The sequence below is a fragment of the Aptenodytes patagonicus genome, chromosome 1 (assembly GCF_965638725.1).
Source record: "Aptenodytes patagonicus chromosome 1, bAptPat1.pri.cur, whole genome shotgun sequence".
NCBI lineage: Eukaryota > Metazoa > Chordata > Aves > Sphenisciformes > Spheniscidae > Aptenodytes > Aptenodytes patagonicus.
This window is the reverse complement of record NC_134949.1, coordinates 62,434,163-62,455,448: the sequence shown is the minus strand read 5'-3', so window position 1 is coordinate 62,455,448 and position 21,286 is coordinate 62,434,163. Positions and strand designations below refer to the sequence as shown.

The following is a 21,286-nucleotide window of genomic DNA, read 5'->3' as shown; positions in this document are numbered from 1 at the left end:
TGCGTGAATAAAAATGCTCAGAAGTTAATCAGGTATGTAAATATGTAAATTAAAATTATAGCCTTTAATAACATTACTATCCTAATTGTGAAGAAAATCAAAACATTTAGCCAGTTTGTTTACTAGGCATATATGTCTGACTCCTGCCACAAGACCCATGGGATTTCTTTTTGCTCAGGGGAAAAGCAACACGGCACGTTATTAGATAATTACCTTCAGTTGAAAAACAGATAGGAAGCGAATGAAGGAATCTATTATGTTTCCAGACCGGAATTGTATACAGTTTTCTGTGGTTCATGCTACTTGACATATCAATTATGATTGCCTATCAGCCCTCTGTATTAAAATATTACTTGACTGTATTCTTTGACTCTTGGCTTGAAGCCTGCAATATCACATCTGCAAGTCCTGCAGCTCAGAACTGTTGCTATAGGACACTTCAGTAGTTTCTGGTTACAAAGTGTGGCAAGCGGTGGCAAAAGTGTGCCTGACTGCTTAATGCCTTTGGATTCCCAGCAGGATCATCTCTTCTTTCCTTTTGGTTGTGTCTTAATTAAACCTTGACAAGACAAATCTCCCCTCACGGCGATGCCTGATGCGGGCGTCTGATTGCCTGATGCTCCTTCCGTGGCTAGCAGAGCAAGCTGGGGCAGAGGAGCGTTTGCAGAGGATGATGTGGGCCATGTGAGATTAGAGGGACAGGCAAGCTCTTGTTTTCCTCGTGACTAGAGGGTGATCGGAGCCAAATGGCTTCTTATGTAGACTTACGGCCACAAAGGTCTAACTTGAAACTGATGATCTCTGCGCCTGCTGGAGCTCAGATCGAGGTCTCTCCTGGAAACACTTATCATCCAAAATGCCCCTCAGTCAGACCTTTGACAAAGCCTTTGGTTTGAAAACCTGCTGGTCTCCAGCTGGGATGTAATAGCGTATGTTACTTTTCAGATCAGTCAAATACTCAGTTGCAATATGTAGAGCGAAATATAGTTTGCAGCAATGATTGACTGTATGTGTGTCGTGTACTGCTGAGTGTCTGTTCTAGGAGAAACGGAAGAGTTAGGCCAAAAGCTTTAAAATCAGATGGTTTAATATTAGGTTCCTGTGTACTTCTGTATTTAGGCTGAGAGAGGCTCAAACGTTGCCTCTCAGAGATGCTGATTATAGGAATCCATCCGACTCCTCCCTGATGATCAGAGAAGCAGGTACCTAGCACTGCTGAAAATTGTGTCGCCGTGGTCCCTATGCTTGAATTTTTGTGCACCCAAGCTGGAAGTTGTTGGATAACAGCTTTTATAAGAGGGGAACCAGAGAGGGTTTTTTTTAGTAACTTCCACAATAGATAAAGCATTTAGCTCTTGGATGATTCCTAGGGAAAGTAAAATTAGGAATTACAACGCAACACTGTCTAGAATCCCCTGATCTGTCGGAAAATCTCTTCTTGCTGTAGGTATTGCAATAGGTTACTGCTAACCAATGTTGCTAACCTGTATTAATTTCAATTTCCCCTTGCAGTAATGCGTAGAAATCCATTTGGGATGGACATTTGCTGCCGGAAAGGATCCAGAAGCCCGCTCCAGGAACTGTATAATCCCACCCAGGTGAGTGTCTCGTGGCTATGATCAAACTTCCCAGTGCAACGTACAAATACATTCTCTCTTGAAGGTATTTTGGTCTGTTTTTTCTCATTTATATGCAGTAGCTGCCTTCAGCTTGGAGAACTGATCCTGGGACCTGCATAGTTTAGCCATAAAGTTCTACAGTTTGAGCTAAGGGCCTGATTTTTAAAGGTTTTTAGTTGTCTAATGGTGTGGACTCCTCTAAAATTTTTTCTTAGGTACCTAAAAGCCTTAAAAGAGTACCTTTTAGATCTCCTAGCTACAAGCCGAGGCATCGTAATTTAATCTGTCGATCAACACATAGAGTGGCAGGGTGAGGTGAGAGAATGCGACATGATATACATGAAACAAGGAGTGCGGTAAGACTGTAAATTGCAATAATAATACATGAATATTATTTATATGGCTTTCAGGTAGCCAGCTGCCCTTCCTGTCCTGGTTCATTGCTTGTATGGAGTCTAGGCAAACACAGTAGCTCATACTCTTCCTTACACTGTGTGCTATTTAACACCTGATGGTCTTGATGGGAGCGTAGGATAATCTGAGCTAGAGTTCTTCTTGTGACAAGCAGCGCAGGAAAGCTACCTGAAATTTGTGCTCCCGTTTGCTCCTCTAGATCAATTTATTCCCTACATGTGGGCTGAATTGGCACATTCAGGAGCAGCATTTCCTGTTGGCAGCCGAGAGGAAGTGCTGCCATTGAGAGAAAATGCCAGCTGACTATTAAACATATTTATTAAGGTTTAACAACCGCCTATTATATATTTATCCATCAATGAATACATTGAGTTTTACTAAATTGGCTATTAAGGAAAGTGACTATCCCAATAAATCTAACTTGTTAGATTTAACAAGGCAGTAAATGTTTTAAATACTATTTGATTATGAAGAGACTCACTATATAGTGTGCAAAATGAAGTCTAAGTGATTTAAAGTATTTATATGAAGAATTGACAACAACCCAAAGATATGTGATATCTGTTACGTAGTGCAGTAAAGCTCCATTTGCTCGATAGTGTTGTTTTTATGAACGTAGGCTGACTGTAATTCAATTTGAATTCTGTGCATGGCTGGGAACATGAGTTTATCATACTTAATATACTGGCCTTTATTGACCATTATGGGAGTTAGCATTGCGTAAATGGAAAGCGCATGTAAAAGCCCTGAAGAGAACAATCCAGTGCTACAAAGGAAAAATATTAGCATTTGCAGGTTAAATTTAAAGACTCTTTGCAGATGCTCTAGAAGGGTGGGGAAGGGAAAAGAGGCTGGCCGACTAATTAGTCTCTCTGGGGTCTGCTGTGTGTCAGTCAAAACCTCCTTGCCCTTTAACATCGTTAAAGGCCATCCCGTAAGAAAGAAACATCCCCATCCATTGAAGGGCCGTAATCCCACAGCCCTTGCAAGCTTGGTCAACTGAAATTTCCTGAGCTTCCTGAAGCAGGGGACGCAGCTGGCAGCTCCTTCACCGCCTCTCCTTCCTTTCTGCACCCCCTGACCAAGCAAACCATTAGCATCCCTTTCTGGGCTTGCCTATGAGCCAGCCAGAAAAGTCGATGTTTGAGGAAGCGCGGCAATTCTTGCAGCCGATGTTGAACTAAGCGGATGATGTTTTTTATGCCAAAGTGTTTCCATCAGCTTGCTGACACCTGTTCTTATCAAGTTTTTAGTTTTTCTTTTTTTCTTTGTTCTTGGTAATTGTTTGCTTTTCGGATGGGGCTTTGCATGCTGTGCTCAGTCCTAGAGGGACTGGCAATATCAAGCAAGCAAGTGCTTGGATTTTGGGAAAACAGTAACAAGAAAAGGCAGTGAGTAGAGGCTGCCATAGAAGACAACAGACTGGAGATGACCTCTAGAATATTTCTTCAAGTACGTGGGTCATCTTTCTTTTTCCATTTTTTCCCAAAGAAATGTCTGTCTCACCTTTCTTAAGGTGGCAGATTAGAGACTGGTCTATATTTTGGCAGCAGGGTGCTTGTTCCTCAAGAATTCACCAGCAGTTGTGAGGGTGGGGGGACGGAGATCAGACCCCTAATCTTTCTCTGCAGTTCTTTGCTGAAGCAGTTGTGATCAGCCATTTATAAAGTCAAGTCAGAAGTTAATATATAATAAATATGCAAGAAGACATTTTTGGCCAAAATCTCTCTCTCACTGATCTAGATAATCGAAAACGTTGGTTAGATCTTTAACCCTTGAGCGTCAGAACCTGTTGGACTCCTGGTGTGGTGAATCCCATGTTGTTCTCCTGGATGCCAATGGCTGTGTGTGCCATCACAGGAACTCTTTGGCACTCAGTTTAGCTGCCTCAGAGGAACGGTGGAGCTGATCGAGCAAATATTTATAGTTCTTGTAGTTCAAAGGAGTCTGTATAATTCAAACACCAGACTTAGGCCGCTGAAAGATGCCCTGCAGCTATGGCTTTGGTTTACTACAAGCTAGGTGCAGTTGTGATTTTTTTAAGGGTAGGAAACTTTAAATATTTAATGTGTCCATGTTTTTTACATGATCTAGTATAACAGGAGAACCCACCTATGGCTCGCCATCCTCTGCTATAGAGTGCACTGTACATCTCACATGCTTCAGGTTTCCTCGCGTAGGCAGCAGCGTGCAACCATGACTGCTGCTGCTGCTGTTCCTGGGAATGTCTCCAGGACCCCCGGGAGAGGTGGGCAAGGGAGGGGACTGTATGGGGTTCCCTGCTTTGAGATGGTATTAAGGACCCATATATCCTCGCATGGAGCGTGCTCCTGGCTGTTCCCTATTAGGGGAGATGAGAGTTTGGCCATCAATTGAAATAGGTGCCAGATAGGGTCAATACTCTCTCAGATTTAAAATGTTGTAGTTTAATATCAGTAAGGTTTTTCTACTGTGTTCAGCACCAGGTTGCACTGCCCTCATAAACCCAGATGGAGACAGGCTGATTTACATCAGCTGAGAGTTTGACTACAGGTATTTACTGTGTTGACACATAACAGCCTCTCTGATCCTGTTTTGTTTTGTTTCCTTCTATGGAGTTGTTAGAGTTGTTTGCAGACACCATCATTTGTCTCTTGAATCTCTTTTGGCTTGGTAAATGATTGTGGGAAGGGAAGGGAAGGGAAGGGAAGGGAAGGGAAGGGAAGGGAAGGGAAGGGAAGGGAAGGGAAGGGAAGGGAAGGGAAGGGAAGGGAGAGAGAAAAAACGACAAGAAAAAGAAAAAACCACGAAAAACAGAAAGGAAGATTTGGCTTGAGTAAATTAACATGTAGCAATGATCTGGAGGTGACTAAAAGAGTGGACTGGTGGCTTACAGGAGCTGAATGTTAGAATTGCAGTCAAATTTTCAGTGGGCTGATCATAATTGTTCATGTATTTGGTGGAGAAGGAGAGGATAAATGGATGGAGGTAGCACTGAATTAAGGCCAGAGAAAGTGTACATAACAAAGCCCATGTGTTATTTATGTCTTAGCTGAGTGTCTGGCCTTGTGATTATTGTAAAAGTAGGAAGAACACTTTTGCTCTTTTGCCTGTTGTAATAGAGCAGAATGTGGGAAGTGCATTTGTCTGTGGACAAAAGATTTTTTTCTCTAGGGCTTTCGCTGCAAGATTTTTCATGAGCACTAATATACCATGAGGGAAAGAAAAGTCAATATAACTGAACTGGATTTACACTGAGTAAGTGGATTGCCAGGCTGTGGTCTCCGCGTGCATGACAGGCAGCATGCAGCGTGTCTTTGAGACCCTATTATCTTTTTTTTCCCTTTCATTTTCAGGTTGAGGCTTAGTAATAAGGTGCAGAGGTACCTGAGGCAAATTTTGAGGGCTGAAATGGACCATTTCTTTAATGAGTTTATTAAAAAGCCAGTTTGGATCTGTATTAAGCAGAACTATTTTCCTTCTGCCACATAGTTCTAAATGGAAAGAGAAAGAGGATTCAACACACAGCAAGTAGCAAAGGAGAAAATCTGGACGTAACTGGACACAGATGAAGAGCCTTGCAGGAATGTGACATAAGCTTGCATTGTATCTTGGGTGGGGTTTTTTTTGTATGCGAAACCCCAGGAATTTAAGAATATGGGTAAACAAATATTTGCAAGATGTATTCTTAGAAGACAACGTATGCAACTGTGTCTTGTAATTTGCATGACTGAGTATAGCCCCACTGCTCCAAAAATAACAGATAATTGTGGATCAGCCCATTGAGCTGGAGTTACCGGAGGTTCAGAATTGGGCAGCAGCATACTTGAGGCTTACACACTTTAGTGGTTAACATTGATCTGTTTAGTGCAATGAAAGTGCTACTGAATTACAAGAAACTGCAAACCAAAATAGACAAAATGTTAAAGGAATGGGAAATAATTGCATCTTTAAAGTTAGAATTTGTCTTCTAGTTGTCAAGATTAACATTTAATTCTCATTAAATACAGGCTGCATCATTGTCTGATCTGACTATCTAGACTGCTGAGAGAAACACAGCAGAGATCCAGTCCTGTATCCATTAGGATCCAAATCCAAGGATGAGTTTGTTTCAGTTTCTAGTTTGACCTTGCCTGACTTCAATTTGTGAGTCCACTTGACTCTTTCACTAAAGGTCACGCTGTTTGCTATTAGTTACTTGCCTTTTCAAACACGTTTCTTTTTGTCAGGGAGATGTATTTCTAGGTGGCTGCTTTTGGTGTAGCTGGAGCCAGGATGTCTGGTGATTTGCTAAACCTGGTGAGTCAGAGCTGTGGACCTCACGTTGCCTTTGTGTTATGAAATTGTATTGGACTGTTTTGGAGCAGTCATTCTGAAATGGCCCATTTCTTTTATTACTTCTGCTTTTTTCTCCCTTCCTTCCCACCAAGTGAAAGCAAGAAAGTGAGCTGTTGCCTTGCAGACAGTGTTTATACATCAGGCCGCAAATGCTCTTTTTTTAGAGCTGCTGCATTATTATCTGTGGCTCAGGCTGCCTCGATAGCATCGGCAAACATCAACCTAGTTCAGCCCACACCACTCAACTTCCATCTGGGTTGGTAACTTCTGATCTTCAGTTGATTTCCACTCACTAGGATGACTCTCTGGGCAACAGTACCGGTTCCTGGACAGAGGTTTGTGGTGAGCTTTGTGGTCCAAGCTCTATGTACGCATCTTCCACAGCACTTTGAATCAAAGGTTCAAATGCTTAAAACCTGGTACTTCTGCCCTTGGTGACCCTGAGGCACTGAGCACTGTGTAGTTTGTTTGTGTGCTACAGCTTCTCTTTCTTAGAAGCATGAGAACCAAAGGGCAGGCCACTGAGTTAGGATGAAAGGTCCAGTTCACCTGATGTTTTGTCTCCGGCAGCAGGTGACCAGGACAGACTACAAGCAGGATAAACAACTCATGATACTCTGCCAGCGCACAGCAACCTGTGGGGTCATGAGCTTCCTGAGCCAGACATGTGTCAGCTACATCATGCAAGAACAGCCTGAGATGCCAGACAATTACTATATCAATCAAAAGGGGTAAAAAAAGTAGGTCTCCAGAGTTACTTGCCAATTTCAGTAAGACAAGAAGATTACACCAGCACTGTACACCAGTGCTATACACTACTTTTTCTCCCTTTTTCACATATATATGTTCTGCGTGCTGAATTTCCTCCCAGGGACAGCAGGACAGATACCCTGATGTGAACTTTGGAGTGTGAGAAACAGTGCAGCTTATGTAAAGAACAATACATTAGAATTTATTGATGCTTTGCAACTGAGATGATAGTCATAAATATGTGTGTCCTTCCTGAGGGTAAGAAGTGGCCTAAAAGTTTTACCAATACTGAAAACATATGTTGTGTGATTGATGCTGATCTTTATAGGCAAATCTGTGCAGATAACAACAGCATGGTAAGTGCAGCTCATAATCACTGTATTTGATTGATCATAGATTAAAAACTCCTTAATGGAAAAGATGCAGAATGGGGACATAGGGAAGAAAAGTCAGCGTACAATGCCAAACTTTGGGTACATACTCCTGTTGGTAAACAACTTTATATCTAATTAACCTCCCTTGCTGCAGCAAAATGCCTGCTGATGAAAGAGGAGCTAATTGATTTACTCTGTGGATGACTTCTTATGCAAAGACATTACTTACTGTCGTGCTTGGAAGTCGTAAAACAGCAGCTGGCCTGGGATGAAATATTACATTAACCTTAGCAGAAAAATTGCACTAGTGAGAATGCTTTGTTATTAATTACTGATTACAAATGATAAGAGCCTGTTTTAGATGCTGGGGAAATGACTTGGGGAGGGGAGGGTTTCAGGTACAGTGTGCTTCATAGATCATTTGTTGTGACATGATGGATGCCTTTGTAAGTCAAGAGGAATTAATCAGACAAGTATGTACAGTAACTACCAGCACTCAAGGCCAGAATTATCCCCAGGACATGCTCATTCAAGTTACTGCAGTGCATTGGGATGAAATTTTGGGCACCTGTGTTTAATAAAAGACTTGTTACCTGCATGAAATGGAAAAATACAGTTGTCACTCAAAATAGCTCAGATTTCCCTGACAGAAAAAGAAGCAGCAGAGATACCTCTCTTTAATTTCTCCAGTCCTTGACTCATATTTTATTATTTTCAGAGCATATGAATTTTAATATAAAGGCCTATGTGTTGGAGGGGAAAGAGGACAACACAGCTCTCAAAACTGGATATCTGTATGCAATGTGTGGACTCCCTGTTAGGGAGGGCTGCACTTGGGCAGCTGGGTGGAGAGAAGACCTGGGCTCCAGCACTCTGACCTGGTGCCATTCAGCAGCTTTTTGTGTTTAACTGTCTCCAAATCAGGCCTCTGGTGACCTGAACCACGTTGGTTCAGTCAAATGCTTGCTCCGAACTGAGTAGTGTTCAAATGGGGCACCTGCCTCTTTCTCTGCATTAAGTTCCTTTTTTTTCCTCCCCACTTGAAAGTTATATACCAGAAAACCTGGATAATCTTACCTCAAAATGCAGGGGGATGTGGCGGTTTGGAGGATTAGGAAGCAAAGGACAGTGGGAGAATATCAGTGTTTGCAAATAGGTGTAATGAGCAGAGATTTCTGCCACCAGCTCCTGCAGAGGCAGAGTGCATCCCTTCTGTCTGCGCTTTAACAAGCGCTCCAGCATAGAATCATAGAATAGTTTGGGTTGGAAGGGACCTCTAAAGGTCATCTAGTCCAGCCCCCCTGCAATGAGCAGGGACATCTTCAACTAGATCAGGTTGCTCAGAGCCCCGTCCAGCCTGACCTTGAATGTTTCCAGGGATGGGGCATCCACCACCTCTCTGCGCAACCTGTTCCAGTGCTTCACCACCCTCAGCGTCAAAAATTTCTTCCTTATATCTAGTCTAAGTCTTCCCCCCTTTAGTTTAAAGCCATTCCCCCTTGTCCTGTCACAAGAGACCCTGCTAAAGAGGTTGCCACCATCTTTTTTATAAGCCCCCTTTAAGTATTGAAAGGCTGCAAGAAGGTCTCCCCGAAGCCTTCTCTTCTCTAGGCTGAACAACCCCAACTCTCTCAGCCTTTCTTCACAGGAGAGGTGTTCCATCCCCCTGAGCATTTTTGTGACCCTCCTCTGGAACCGCTCCAACAGGCCCGTGTCTTTCTTATGCTGAGGGCTCCAGAGCTGGACGCAGTCCTCCAGGTGGGGTCTCACCAGAGCAGAGTAGAGGAGCAGAATCACCTCCCTCGACCTGCTTAGCCAGCATCACTGGCTTAGTAGCTGTATCCCAATATTCTCAGCCTAGACCTTGTAAACTGTAGCCTCTCTTGCTTATTTCTGGTGCAAGTAGTTTTGGGGCAGCTTTCTCCATTGTGTGAAGGGTAGCAACTGTGTTTAAATGTCTGCCTTTTTTTCCCTGTGTTTTTTGTTATCAAAGAGGTTTCTTAACTCTATGCAGAAGAATCCTAGCCCGCTTGCAACAGGGCCAGATGATCTCTTTAAATCCTGAGAGCCCAGCTGCAACCTCTCTCTCCCTGAGGGACTGTAATGTATCCTAACAGACATAATTATGAAAATGGGAGAATACAGACATAAAACCTATCTACTGGTACTTGTAATTCTCATTTACTATCTAACTGTAATGTTAAGGAGGGGCAGAAGTTGTTGTTAAATCTGCAATTATTTTCAAGAGATTAGATTCCCCAAGTCCCATTTTTACAGACTTAACTGTATCTGATGTGGCACCTCAAGTCCTACAAACTGACTGTAATATTCATTGATATTGTATGTAATACTGATATGTATTGTTCACTTTTTAGCTCTGTACAATATAAATTAACCTCAATAATGTAACCAGCTGCACCTTACCAAAGCTTTCCTCCAGTAAAAGTGCAATAATCTGCTTGTCCGTTTATGCAGAGACGTTCAGGAATGCTTCTCTGTAAATACCACAGACAAAGCAAGATTAAAATACTGCCCCTTGAAAGATGTGGCTGCAGAAGCCAGCGTGCTTTTTGGGACTAGTGTGCTAAGGAAATTCATGGTACTGCGGGGAGGCAGCCTGTAGAGTTTTTGTGCAAGTGTGTAAATCATTAAATCAAGCACAGATTATTTAAGGACGCTTTCCAAGTAAGTTTCTCTTTGCTGAAGTTTGTGGGGAGGCGTAAGGTGGGTCGAGCCAGGTGCTGCGGTCCAATTGGTACCGCTCACTTAGTGCACTGGAGAAGCACGCTTCCCCCTCCGCGGGGCTGCACCGCATGGTTACGGACAGGGCTGAGCGAAAAGGTCAGCTGGAAAATACGCAGTTTGGGGACGGCTGAAACTGGCTGTGAATTTGGGCTGAGTTCTTCCAGTAGTAGTAGCTGGGAAACACTTGGGTTGACTTGGGGTTAATCTCACAGGTGTGTGTGGGGTAATGACGGACTTGAGGCGATTCGACTGTGCATCTCACACTTGGCAGCGGGGTGCTCAAATCATGTACACGGGTGACACAGTGCAGTGAGTGTCTTCAGTCTCTCCTGTTGATGCTGTCTTGCGTTCTGAAACTAAATAGAAGAAATGAGCAGGATTTCAGGCTAACAGGCTCTTTATTAAGCCTCTTGTCATGATGATCTGAGGCTGTAATAGAGTAAGAGCCATGGTCATTTTAAGACTTTGTGTGCTTGTCTGTTGGTCTAGTAAAACAAGGAGAAAATTGTGCCTTGCTCTGTCAATCTTGTTTGTCTGGTATAGTCAGACCCTCATGACAGCAGTAATTAAGAGTTCACTGAATCCAGAGTATGAACTGGAGGGGCCTGGGCTGTCGCTGCTGATGGTCAGGGCGCTCTCCCAGAACCGGAGAACCGGGAGCCGAATCCCTGCGAGCAGCAGACGCGTGCCCCATGCACGGGAAACACCCTAACTGCTGGTTGTTGGAGTTGTTCTTAAGTCTGCTTGTTTAATCGTCATACTGAAAGATTGGTTGTTTCAGTAATCATCACCTGGGCCAGCCGCACTTAAACTGCTTTTATTCACTAGTTTTCAGACCTTGCTTCTTACTCATATGGAGGAGGTGTGGAAAGAAAAGGAAAAAAAGTATTTTTACATGGTAATACCTATGCAGCATTTGAACACAGCAAAACCAGTGTTTATATTGTGTATGTCTTTTTTTCCTCTATAAAAATAACATTGTAGCAATCATACTGGGGCCAGTCAAGTAGATCTTTGTTGCTCAACTGACCTGTAGCAGTCGTATATCCTGGTGTGGATGGGGTCTTAGGTTTCAACCATCCCTACGTTCGTGGGGCAGTGGCAAAATGGGGGGCGCAGAATGAAAACAAAATTTTATTTCCTTCACACTGAGACTATTATGTAGTTGCATTGAAGGGGGAGAGTGGCTTTGTATTCTAGGTTTTCCAGCATGCTGTCAGTGTAGATGTTTCTGTCCATTCATAACCTTGGGAGAAAAGTGAAACCTGATCACTTGAAAATTGATGGCAAAACTCCTAAGCTCTAAAGAGGCCCAACTTCTAGTTAAAAGGTCTGATCCAGGGGATCAGAAGGGAGCTATAATTGCAACTCTTTTTTTATCTCCCTTTTCACCATTCCATACATTCTATTGCACTAGAAAATGCTGAAGAGTGTAAGTCTGATGCTGAAAAGATTTCCCTTTTTTTTTTTCTGGTAGTGACGTAATAACTATAGCCAAACCAAAGAGAGTTGGCAAACTTACAGTGCACTGAAGTTTACATGTATTTCTGGTGCCTGGAAAATCCAGGAAGGAGTGTTCCTTTCTTTTCGATCTTAAATCACATCTGAACAGAATTCTGAGTGTGGTTCCAGCACAGGGCTAAAAGCAAAACATTACATCCAAGCTTTAAAGGAACAGTAAAAAATCACAATATTCCCGCAGCCAGATCTTCTGGCTGCACAGCAAATTAGCAAACCTCTGTAGCTATCAAATTGATGCCCTAATATAAATCTTTTCTCTTCTCCCTGTAAATGCGGGCTGTGTCTTAGATCATTTCAGACAAGCATCTGGGGATTAGTAAGAGGAAGTGAATATTAATTCAATTAGAGGACAGAAGATGAACGTACAAGCTGGCGCAGGGAATTGACATCAGGAGCCGAAGTAACAAAGACATCTCTAGCTGGGAGAGGGCAGTTTCATCTATTCAAGTCAGGCTTGGCTTTTGCCTTGCATACATTTTACTTATGAAATGGTAGTTGAAGGAGTTGTATTTACATAGCAATATAGTTAATGTCATGTTTTGGGAACTAAGCCTTGATGTCAATAGATGGGTAGAGAGCTGGAGAGCAGATGCACAGTGGTGGTTTTCAGTTCATTTTGATACATTAAATATTCATAATAAGCTCAGCTGAAGGAGAAAAGAAATGTTTCATTGAGCTGGTAAGGAGAAGCTGAAATCTTTGGTACTTCTCCAAAGCGTAACATCTTACTTAATGTAAATTGAATGAAGGTTCCTGTGGTGAAGGTGAGATGCAATATTAGGTACTTGCACAATTGCTGCTTTCTTTCTGTAAGAGATTGTTGTGCCAGTGACATCACTCTATAAAGTAATAGCTAAGAATGACTATTCTGAGCAGTTTGTGTAGGCACAGGAGAGGCTTTTCCCTTCTTTTTTTCCATAGCTTTGGACCCACAAAAGCCTGTGTATGGACTTTCTTACATTTAAATGCCACACATTTACAGCCTGGAAACAAATCCTTCCACACTGCACTTTCCAGGCACGGGCACACTGTCACTAAGTGGGTAAGTCCTGTATCTGTAGGCTTCTGTCACCCCCTCTATGCGCGCTCACATTTGTGCATGGTTGGCTGCTAATCTGAGTCTCCATCTGAAGAATGTAGGTGCTCTGCTCTGCTCGCTACCTGATGCACAGATGTGAGTCTGCAAAGATGCTTTCGCCTCTTGTTTCTGTGCAGTTTCTGGCCCAGGTAGGGCTTGGCCTCTGGCAAGGACGCAGGGGCTCTGGGGTAATGCTAAAAACTAATGCAATGTGCATGTACAAATAAGTGGTTGTGTATTGTTTGGCAGTAAATTTTACACTATAGAAGGCTCTGCATTGATAGTATGGTGGTGGTGCACGATGCACACAGCTGAGTCATGTCCAGCTCCCAAACAGCCTCTTAGGGCTCAGTTACACTGCACGCAGGGTGTCCAGCTGTACAGATAGGAATGATTCCGCTGCTTTCTCTGCAGGTGTTTTTATCTTCTTTATTTCATGTAAATATGGGTTAATAAACTGTTGCTGAATTTGCAGCTGTGTGCAGGGGGGTAAGGTTGTCTCCTTGCCAAGACCTGCTTCTCTGTTCTTGCCATTCCTCCTCCTCATTTCCTCCAGCCCTGAAGTCTCCTTCTCAGCCTGATGTCTTCAGCTTTGCTCAGTCTCTCTCTCCCATTCCTACCTTTTATCTTACAAAACGAGAATGTTTTTACATGCGTTACTGTGCAGGTTTATGGTCATAGCTTTGTCAGGAAGTGGTGGAGCCAGACAGTGAGAGAACGAGGGTGGACAGTTGATGGTAAAGCAGATAGAGAGGAGAGACTTGTCCCTCTGAAAATTACGCTCTCATTTATTTGTTTATTTTTAGTCAATTAGTGCAAAAACAAACCAGGCAAAAGAAAAGACGTTTGTCTGTCTGCTGGTAAAGAGAGCTTGGTGTCTTCTTTTGAGTTTATAAAAAGAAGTATTGCTTTTAGTGGGAATGTAGAAAAAAAATCTTTTGTGTCAAGAAGGTAATGGCAGGCCAGGTCTTGTGTTTATTAAAAATGGAGGAAGCTAGAAAACAGGCAGCGCAAGATCTGTGGTTTCACCTCCAACAACCTCTAAAGAAGTCATGGGACACTGAGATGTAAATGCACTGAAAGGCTTTGTTTTCAAAAGGGATGTAACAGATCGCTCCGTGCGTCCTGCTTACGATCCCTGAATTACACAGCTGCTGATATGTAGCAGACGGATTGGTGGAGTTTTCAAGCATCACCTCCATGCCTTGCACAGAGTATCATGTCTTGGTTCTCTTTGACAGATCCACTTCAATTTTCACTTGGGCTGTTAGGTGAGTTACTGTATAAAATATTGACGCTGAAGGAAGAAAACTGCCTTTTTACCCAAGTGTAAATGATCTTGAAACAAAATACATGGGATAAAAGAATGATTTCTTAGGCAGGTTTAATGAATAATTCATTTCTGCTTCTCATGACATTATCAGTGTAATTAAATCGGTGGCTAAAGAAGAAAGACAGAAGGTATCATCTGCTAAGACACCGAATCTCTCTATCTGACCATTGGCAAAGTACTGCCATCTGTTATTAAAGGCTGTCCTGCGGTTGTGCAGGTTCAAGATCTATCTTGTCACTAACAAGTCAGTCTTGTGTAAGTACCAACATGATAAAAATCCATGTATTCAGTCAGTTATCTGCATCCAAAAATAACCTAAATAAACTTCCTTCCTTCCCTGCCAAACCTGCTCCTGTCTCCGGAGGCTGTACATTGAAATGATTCCTGCTTTGTGCAGATTGGCTTTGCACAGCGTATGTGGGTATTGGTGTGTTTTTCCAATGGACCTGGCACAGAACTACTGGTGGTCACTAACTTGGGTCACTCACCAAGCCCCAGAAAATGGTTGCTGTTGTGATTCCTTTTGCTCCATTAAAAAGCATGCTGAAAAATCGGAGAGGCCCGAGGAATAATAATAGGGGATAGGAAAGCAGTCTGGATGCAACTGGGCTTGGCCGACATGTATATCTTTAGAAAACATACTTATATGGGACTGTTGTTTCTTCACATGGGCTCTGCGTTGGAGAAATAGGGCACGGAGAGTAATTGCAGAGGCCAAGCAAAGATAAAACTAAAGGGGAGACCTCAGCCTTCGGCTGCAGGCACTGTAAGTAAACCACTCATTTAGAAATTAGAGTTACAAATTTATTACAATTAACAGCTATTGTTGCTTTATTCTGCAAGATTAATTCTGAGAAGCAGCTTCTGACTTTCCTCTAAGTAACATCTCCTGGACACGGCAAGGGTCTCTTGGAATAACGTGCTCCCTTGTGCGTCCTCACTGTCGCACCCATCAGCCTCAGATCCCTCATACAGTGAGGTGCTAGAGTAAATTTCGCTGCAAAGCTACAAGTCCATATGGAATAGGAAATCTAAATACCGCACTGCTTGGTAGGTCAGTGTGTAGGTGATGAAATGGTCTGACGTCTTTTGAAAGTCAACGGACATCTTTTTGCCGGCTCTTGCAGACGTTGGAGCAGCCCCTTGTATCATGCGTAAGAGGAGTCTCATCCAGCGGCTTCTGAAGTCAGCAGGACGACTCCCTCAAAGCTGCTTACTTTGCTTTGGGGTCAGTCCCTTAGTTGCACAGACTTAAGGAAATGCTCCATTCACGTTGTTAGCAGCTCTGATTGTATTATAAATACTACATTGAGCAACTGGTCCCAGAGAACTAACATCTGTTCAGTGATACTCAGCCATGCATACTGTAGTCTGTGTCTCTAAGTGTGGGAACATTAATGCTTTCATTGAATCCCCGTAATGATAATACAGTAATCATCATCACGTCAAAGTCGCAGCAGTAGTGGCCTGGCAAGGCGCAGTTCTTGCATCCTGCTGTGCTGCAGCTATGTTCAGCCAATGCTGTTGCCTGAGCTCAGTGAGCACACCCTACATTTTAATACTGGTTTTGCCCATTAGTATTTTTTGTCATCAGATCGTTATGTCTCTGATTCCACAGTTGTAAAATGAGTTATGCCTGTTTATCTATTTCTCAGGGGCATATCGGTGGTATAATTACTGTCTGCATAGTGTTTTGATTGTAGAAAGTGACAAGTGTAATTACCAGTTACAAGTTAAATTGTGCACCTACCAAAACTACACAGCTGCCATGAGATGTATCTCTTAAACTCCTCACTTACTTGAAGGCAAGCCAAGTATTTGGTCCTAACTGTAATGAATCTAAATCAAGATGTACCCGTTTGATTTTCTGACATACAACATTGTCACTGCAGCATCCACCGATATATACTGAGTCTGAAATGTTCATCTAAATGACATCAGGGAGAGCCAGTGCTTGCATGGAGGCCTTTATAGACCAAGGGCAAACTGCTTTCTCATGCACAAATATGAACATGCATGTGTGCATACCCCAGCTGCCGCTAAAACCTATGAATAGTGATAGGATGAGAGGAAATGGCCTCAAGTTGCACCAGGGGAGGTTTAGATTGGACGTGAGGAAAAATTTCTTTACTGAAAGAGTGGTTAAACATTGGAACAGGCTGCCCAGGGAAGTGGTTGAGTCCCCATCCCTGGAGGTATTTAAAAGACATGTAGATGAGGTGCTTAGGGACATGGTTTAGTGGGCATGGTGGTGTTGGGTTGATGGTTGGACTCGATGATCTTAGAGGTCTCTTCCAACCTTAATGATTCTATGATTCTATGAATTAGGGATGTGCGCAGTCCTGCCAACAGATTTTGTACCAGTCTTGAAAAGTGTATGTCCAATGCTTTATTATGCATACAAAATACATATTGGTAAACCTGAATTTTGATTCCACAAGATGTATTTGCATGACTGGGTATGGTTGGCTTTCTGTACTCTAGCTGCTGAGCTTTGAGCCGAAACAAGTAATTCTCAATGGGAAGAGTAATTGTTTCAGTTCAGAATTAAGTGGCTAATCATTAGGAATTCAGTTGGCATGAAGTGCACAGCATTAATCATGATACACTAATGTGTCATCGATGTGGATGTAGTGTGTACTCCACTGAAATTTGCTAATTAATATGTGTGGTTTTTATTGGAAAGGGTTAGTGTATGCTCTGTTGTTAAGCAGGATATGGGAGTGTCAGAAGCTGAGAACCAAGGGGTTTTCAAGAGACTGCCCTGCTGTTACGTAGTTCAGAGCACACATTAGTGAGGGCTGAAACCCTTAGAAAGGCACCTTTTTTCTGAAATCTGATGCTAAAGTTGACACTGAAGACATAGCTTGAGCAAGGTAGTGTACAATGCTAAATACTAATACACTACATTGCCCTGAATGTCCCTATGTCATGACCAGGGAGTCCCAGCTTGCACCAAGGGTGCAGCTGGGTTGCATGTAGCTGGGACATCTCAAGCAGGGGAGGGAGATGCGGGTGCTGCTTTCGAGCAGGTCTGTCCACTGTGGAGGGGGGGACATTGCCACCTGCCTGACAACTTTCACCAGCACCCTTAGACCCCAGAGGCATGGACCAGCTGTGATCTGCATCCCAACAGGCTGCGCTGGACCTCTGCATTGCAGTCCCGACACAACAGAGCCAGAGTCCTGCACCTGGGGCTGTCTCTGCACGTTCTTGCTACTGCCTGTGTTACCCCAAAATGTTTTTGATCTCTGTTCTGAAACTACTGAAAATATGATACTATAACATAATGAATTATGATGAATATTAAACTGAATAGCATCTGGCTTATTCTAAATAACTTCGGATAAAATGTTGCTATTTCCCTATATTGTGGAAAATTCCCTACTTGCTAACCAGCAGTTACTGCATGTCTGTGAAACAAAATTATTCATTGTATTCATTTGCTTTGCAGCAATGTGAACTCCCGTGTTGAGAATTAAAAACAGTCTCCTCTGTTTAATGCCTGAGGGCACAAATGTAACCTGTTTAAATATCATTCTTCAATTATCCTTTGAATCATCTGCCTTCCAACTCTTCCCAGACTCCGTAAAATACCCTTCTGACTACCTATCAAAAAAATAGTACATGTGTTCTTTCAGTTCATTTCCCTAAACTGTAATCAAGCACTGTCTGTGTAATAAAAATGAAAATAAATGTCTAGCTGAAACAGCATTCTTCACTTTTATTATTGAAAAATGCATTAATGTTCCCTTATCAAATATATCCATTTAACAAATCATTCCATTTCCTTCCATTTTCAGTTTTTTTTTTTTTTTAAAAAGGCACAGAGAGCCATTCTTTCCCGATCGTAAAGACCGGGCTCAATTTGTTTCTTATGCTATAATTTAATGAAACCTAAAAATGGATTATGGTAAATAGCCTGTTGACCTTTCTTTTGCTTAAATATAGCTAAAAGATTATAGACCCTTACTATATCTGGTCTAAGTTGCCATTTACATTAAAGCAGCGTAGTACAGGCTGTTAGTGGAAATTGTATTTAGGCATAGGGTAAAAGCTTGTGTGTCTTAGGTTGAAGTCTATTTCCAGCCTGGCTTTGGCAATTGGAAAAGTGAGTGATTCATTGAGGTTTCTGGTGGTTAAGTCTCAGGGACAGGCACTCAAGCACTTTTGAAAGTGCTTCCTTTTCTATCTCTATTCAGAGGAAAAGAAACGGAGGGAGCACTTCAACTGCTCAACTTGGAGGCTTATTTTTTTTCCATTTGTTGTAGAGGCTTTATGAAGTTCCTTGAGTCTGCAAAGGGATGCAGACCAGGCATCTTCATCTGCCAAATTTGAACAACGTCATTCTGCATCCACTCTTTGCTCACTTTCCACTGGCGTGAGGGTTACACCAGGTTCAGGGCAGTGGAGGGTTGGCCTGAAACAGCCATGGCCGGGTGCCTTCTTGTGGGTCCTTGCAAGGCAGCAGCAATATCTAGACATGTGTCCGAGTGAGGTTTGCTTTTGGGCAGATTCCAGCCACATCTTTCCAGGCGGGATCTGTTCAGCTGCAGGAAACGGCGCGCTCTGGTCCAGCTGTCTAAGGTATGAAGAGAAATGGCCAACCACCCAACTTCCCCAGCAGCAAAACGCAGGTTCCCCAGTGCTCTGTCCCAGTGCTGGGTGAGCTGATGGTCAGGAACTGCTGGTGTGCTACACCAAAGGGAGCTGAACAGACCAAATGGACCAGAGGATCTCCTTCAGTGGTGGCCAAGTGCCATTAAAAAGCTGTATATAATGCCTGAGGCCTGTTTAGCTCAGGAAGAGGGGAAAAATGTATTGGTTTTAAGAACTGTAATTAAAGAGAGTAGCTTGGTGGTGGTTTTCCCAAAAGACTGAGATACCATGGATTTTCTGAGATTCCCAAGTCTCTAGGATATGTAGACACTTTGAAAATCTCACCTGGGGACTCTAGAAGGCAGTTAAATCGCACATTAACATCAGGCTTGGTGGGCATCCAGCAATGTCAAAAGCCAGGCCTGGAGTTGAGTTGAATCAGCAGCTTTCTGGGTGGAAAAGGCCTGTGAGCAGCAGAGCTGCTGCATGCTAGCATGTGAGATGCTTCATCAGGTCTGTGCAGAAGCGAAGCACTTGGCTCCAGCCCATTCATAGCGTATATCCTTTCAATAAAGTGGAGACAATTGTGTGTGCATATTCAAGGCAGTAGTCATCTCCATGCAGTATTTGGCTCTAGTAATTATCAGCATTTGGCTGTTCTTAGAAGTGCTGAAATCCTGAGGAAAACACAAGGTCCATTAAGACTTGCTGCTTCCCCGGGCATACAGAGAGCATACAATGTGCAAGCGCTAGGATTTCCGAGCTAGTTTTTTAATCTGCAGACATCACACGTGTACTTATTTTAATGTGTCTGTAAAAAAAAAATCACACAAAAAGACAACAGTTGTGGGGAAAATAATATTGTGGGGAAATTAATAGGGTTTTTGGACCACTAGCTTCTGGTAAAATTTAAAATCCGTGATTATTCGGTAGCTTAGTAAAATAAAGCCATGGCAGAAAAAAAATTCCTGTGGATATGCCCTTTTAGAACAGAGTTAGCATCAATAATTCTTGCTTTGTGCATTAAGTTTTAATGTGTAGACAGGCACTCTGTGCATAGCAGGGTGTCTGGAATCATCAGTGAGAGCTAATAAATGCTTGTCATATGAAGAATACATTACAGAGAGAGCCCAGTTAAGTAAATCATTTAGTTACCATTAGTCATTTTTCATTAATATTTTTAACTGTAGTATTATCCACTACGCATTAGGTAGGATAGAGGGGATAATGCCTGTCATGTGCTTTATCCTGTAAGCAAAGGTTTCTTCCAAAATTGGTGGTGGTGGTGTAGATCAGGATCACTGTTTCAGCTCTGATCTCACCAGTGTCCTTTTTTTTTATTTAAGGCTATAGAAACCCAGATGTGAAAGGAAATAATTTCATCACATGGCTTGGCATTAACCAGCACCCACCATTTACATTAATGGCAGTTGAATAGTAATAACTGTGCTGGAAATGGAATATCCATAAGCATGTTTAATACTGCGTATTAAAAATAGCATCTAGAAAGGAATTTCCACAATACCAAATGCGTTATTCCAATCCGGTGTGTCCCGTTTTGGTATATGCATCTGCTGCTGTGATCCTGTTCAGCCGTAACCTTTGAAGCACAACCAAACTGGGACCGGCCGGGACGGAGGCGGGAGAGTGCCAGGGAATTGGCGGTGACCCTGCAGGTCCTGCTCCGGTCTCAAGCTGCCGCTCGGCAGGACTCCCTCTTCTGACACGTTGCTCGCTTGAGGGCTGGATGAAACTGGGTTCCTGACGGTCTGTCAGCATGAGAGAGCTACGAGAATAAATCGTTTGATCTTACGTTCATAAATTTTTCCCCAGGATAATGTACCTCTGCCAGCTTACACTTTTAATCTGTTATTTTTAATCACTTTCTGTTCTAAACCCCCAAATTCTGAATTATATATCCCAAAATAAGGACATGGTTGGGCATACATGTGAAGATGTATCCTTCCCAAAATGCTGAGCAGTTAAGAGTAAGAGGTGCACACTTCATTTGTATGATATAAAGGCTTGTCAGCATGGATTTAGGATTACTCTCAACTTTGCATCTTTCTCAACTTACATCAATACTGTTCCACTTTGTAAAACTACTCTCCAGTAACCACAGAGGCTCCAAGGAGAGAGGGAAGACATTAAAACAAAATTTTGGAAACTCTTACAAATTACTTTACACAGTTTTTTCTCAACTGTAACAAAATTGAAAATAAAGTTTGATGATTCAGTATCTCTGAACGGTAGAAAAGGACATTGTAATTCTCTTTGGAAAAATGAGACATTGCCTTTTAAAGCATCAAAAGCTTCAGTCTCTGCTTTTGATGACTGATGAAATATCATCTCCAAAACATGTAATTGTCTTGGAACTAAAATTTGCACATATTCCGACTCAGGCTAATATTATCCAGTGGGAAATGAATTCACACTGTAGGAGGAAATACATACAATTTTTTTTTCTTTGTGAAGCAAATTACCCTTGCTACTATTATCTATGTAAAGTGTCCCAAATTATTTTATTATATATGTT

General features: G+C 42.5%; 1 protein-coding gene across 4 annotated transcripts in view; it reads left to right on the top strand.

Moving 5' to 3' along the window:
- Nucleotides 1-21,286, top strand: part of CHST11 (carbohydrate sulfotransferase 11) — a 181,566-nt gene that overhangs the window by 77,857 nt on the left and 82,423 nt on the right. For all 4 annotated transcript variants that reach the window (XM_076339371.1, XM_076339362.1, XM_076339380.1 and 1 more), the window contains exon 2: nt 1,513-1,598. In XM_076339371.1, the coding sequence (XP_076195486.1) occupies nt 1,513-1,598 (86 nt within the window). The remainder of the gene's footprint in view (nt 1-1,512; nt 1,599-21,286) is intronic.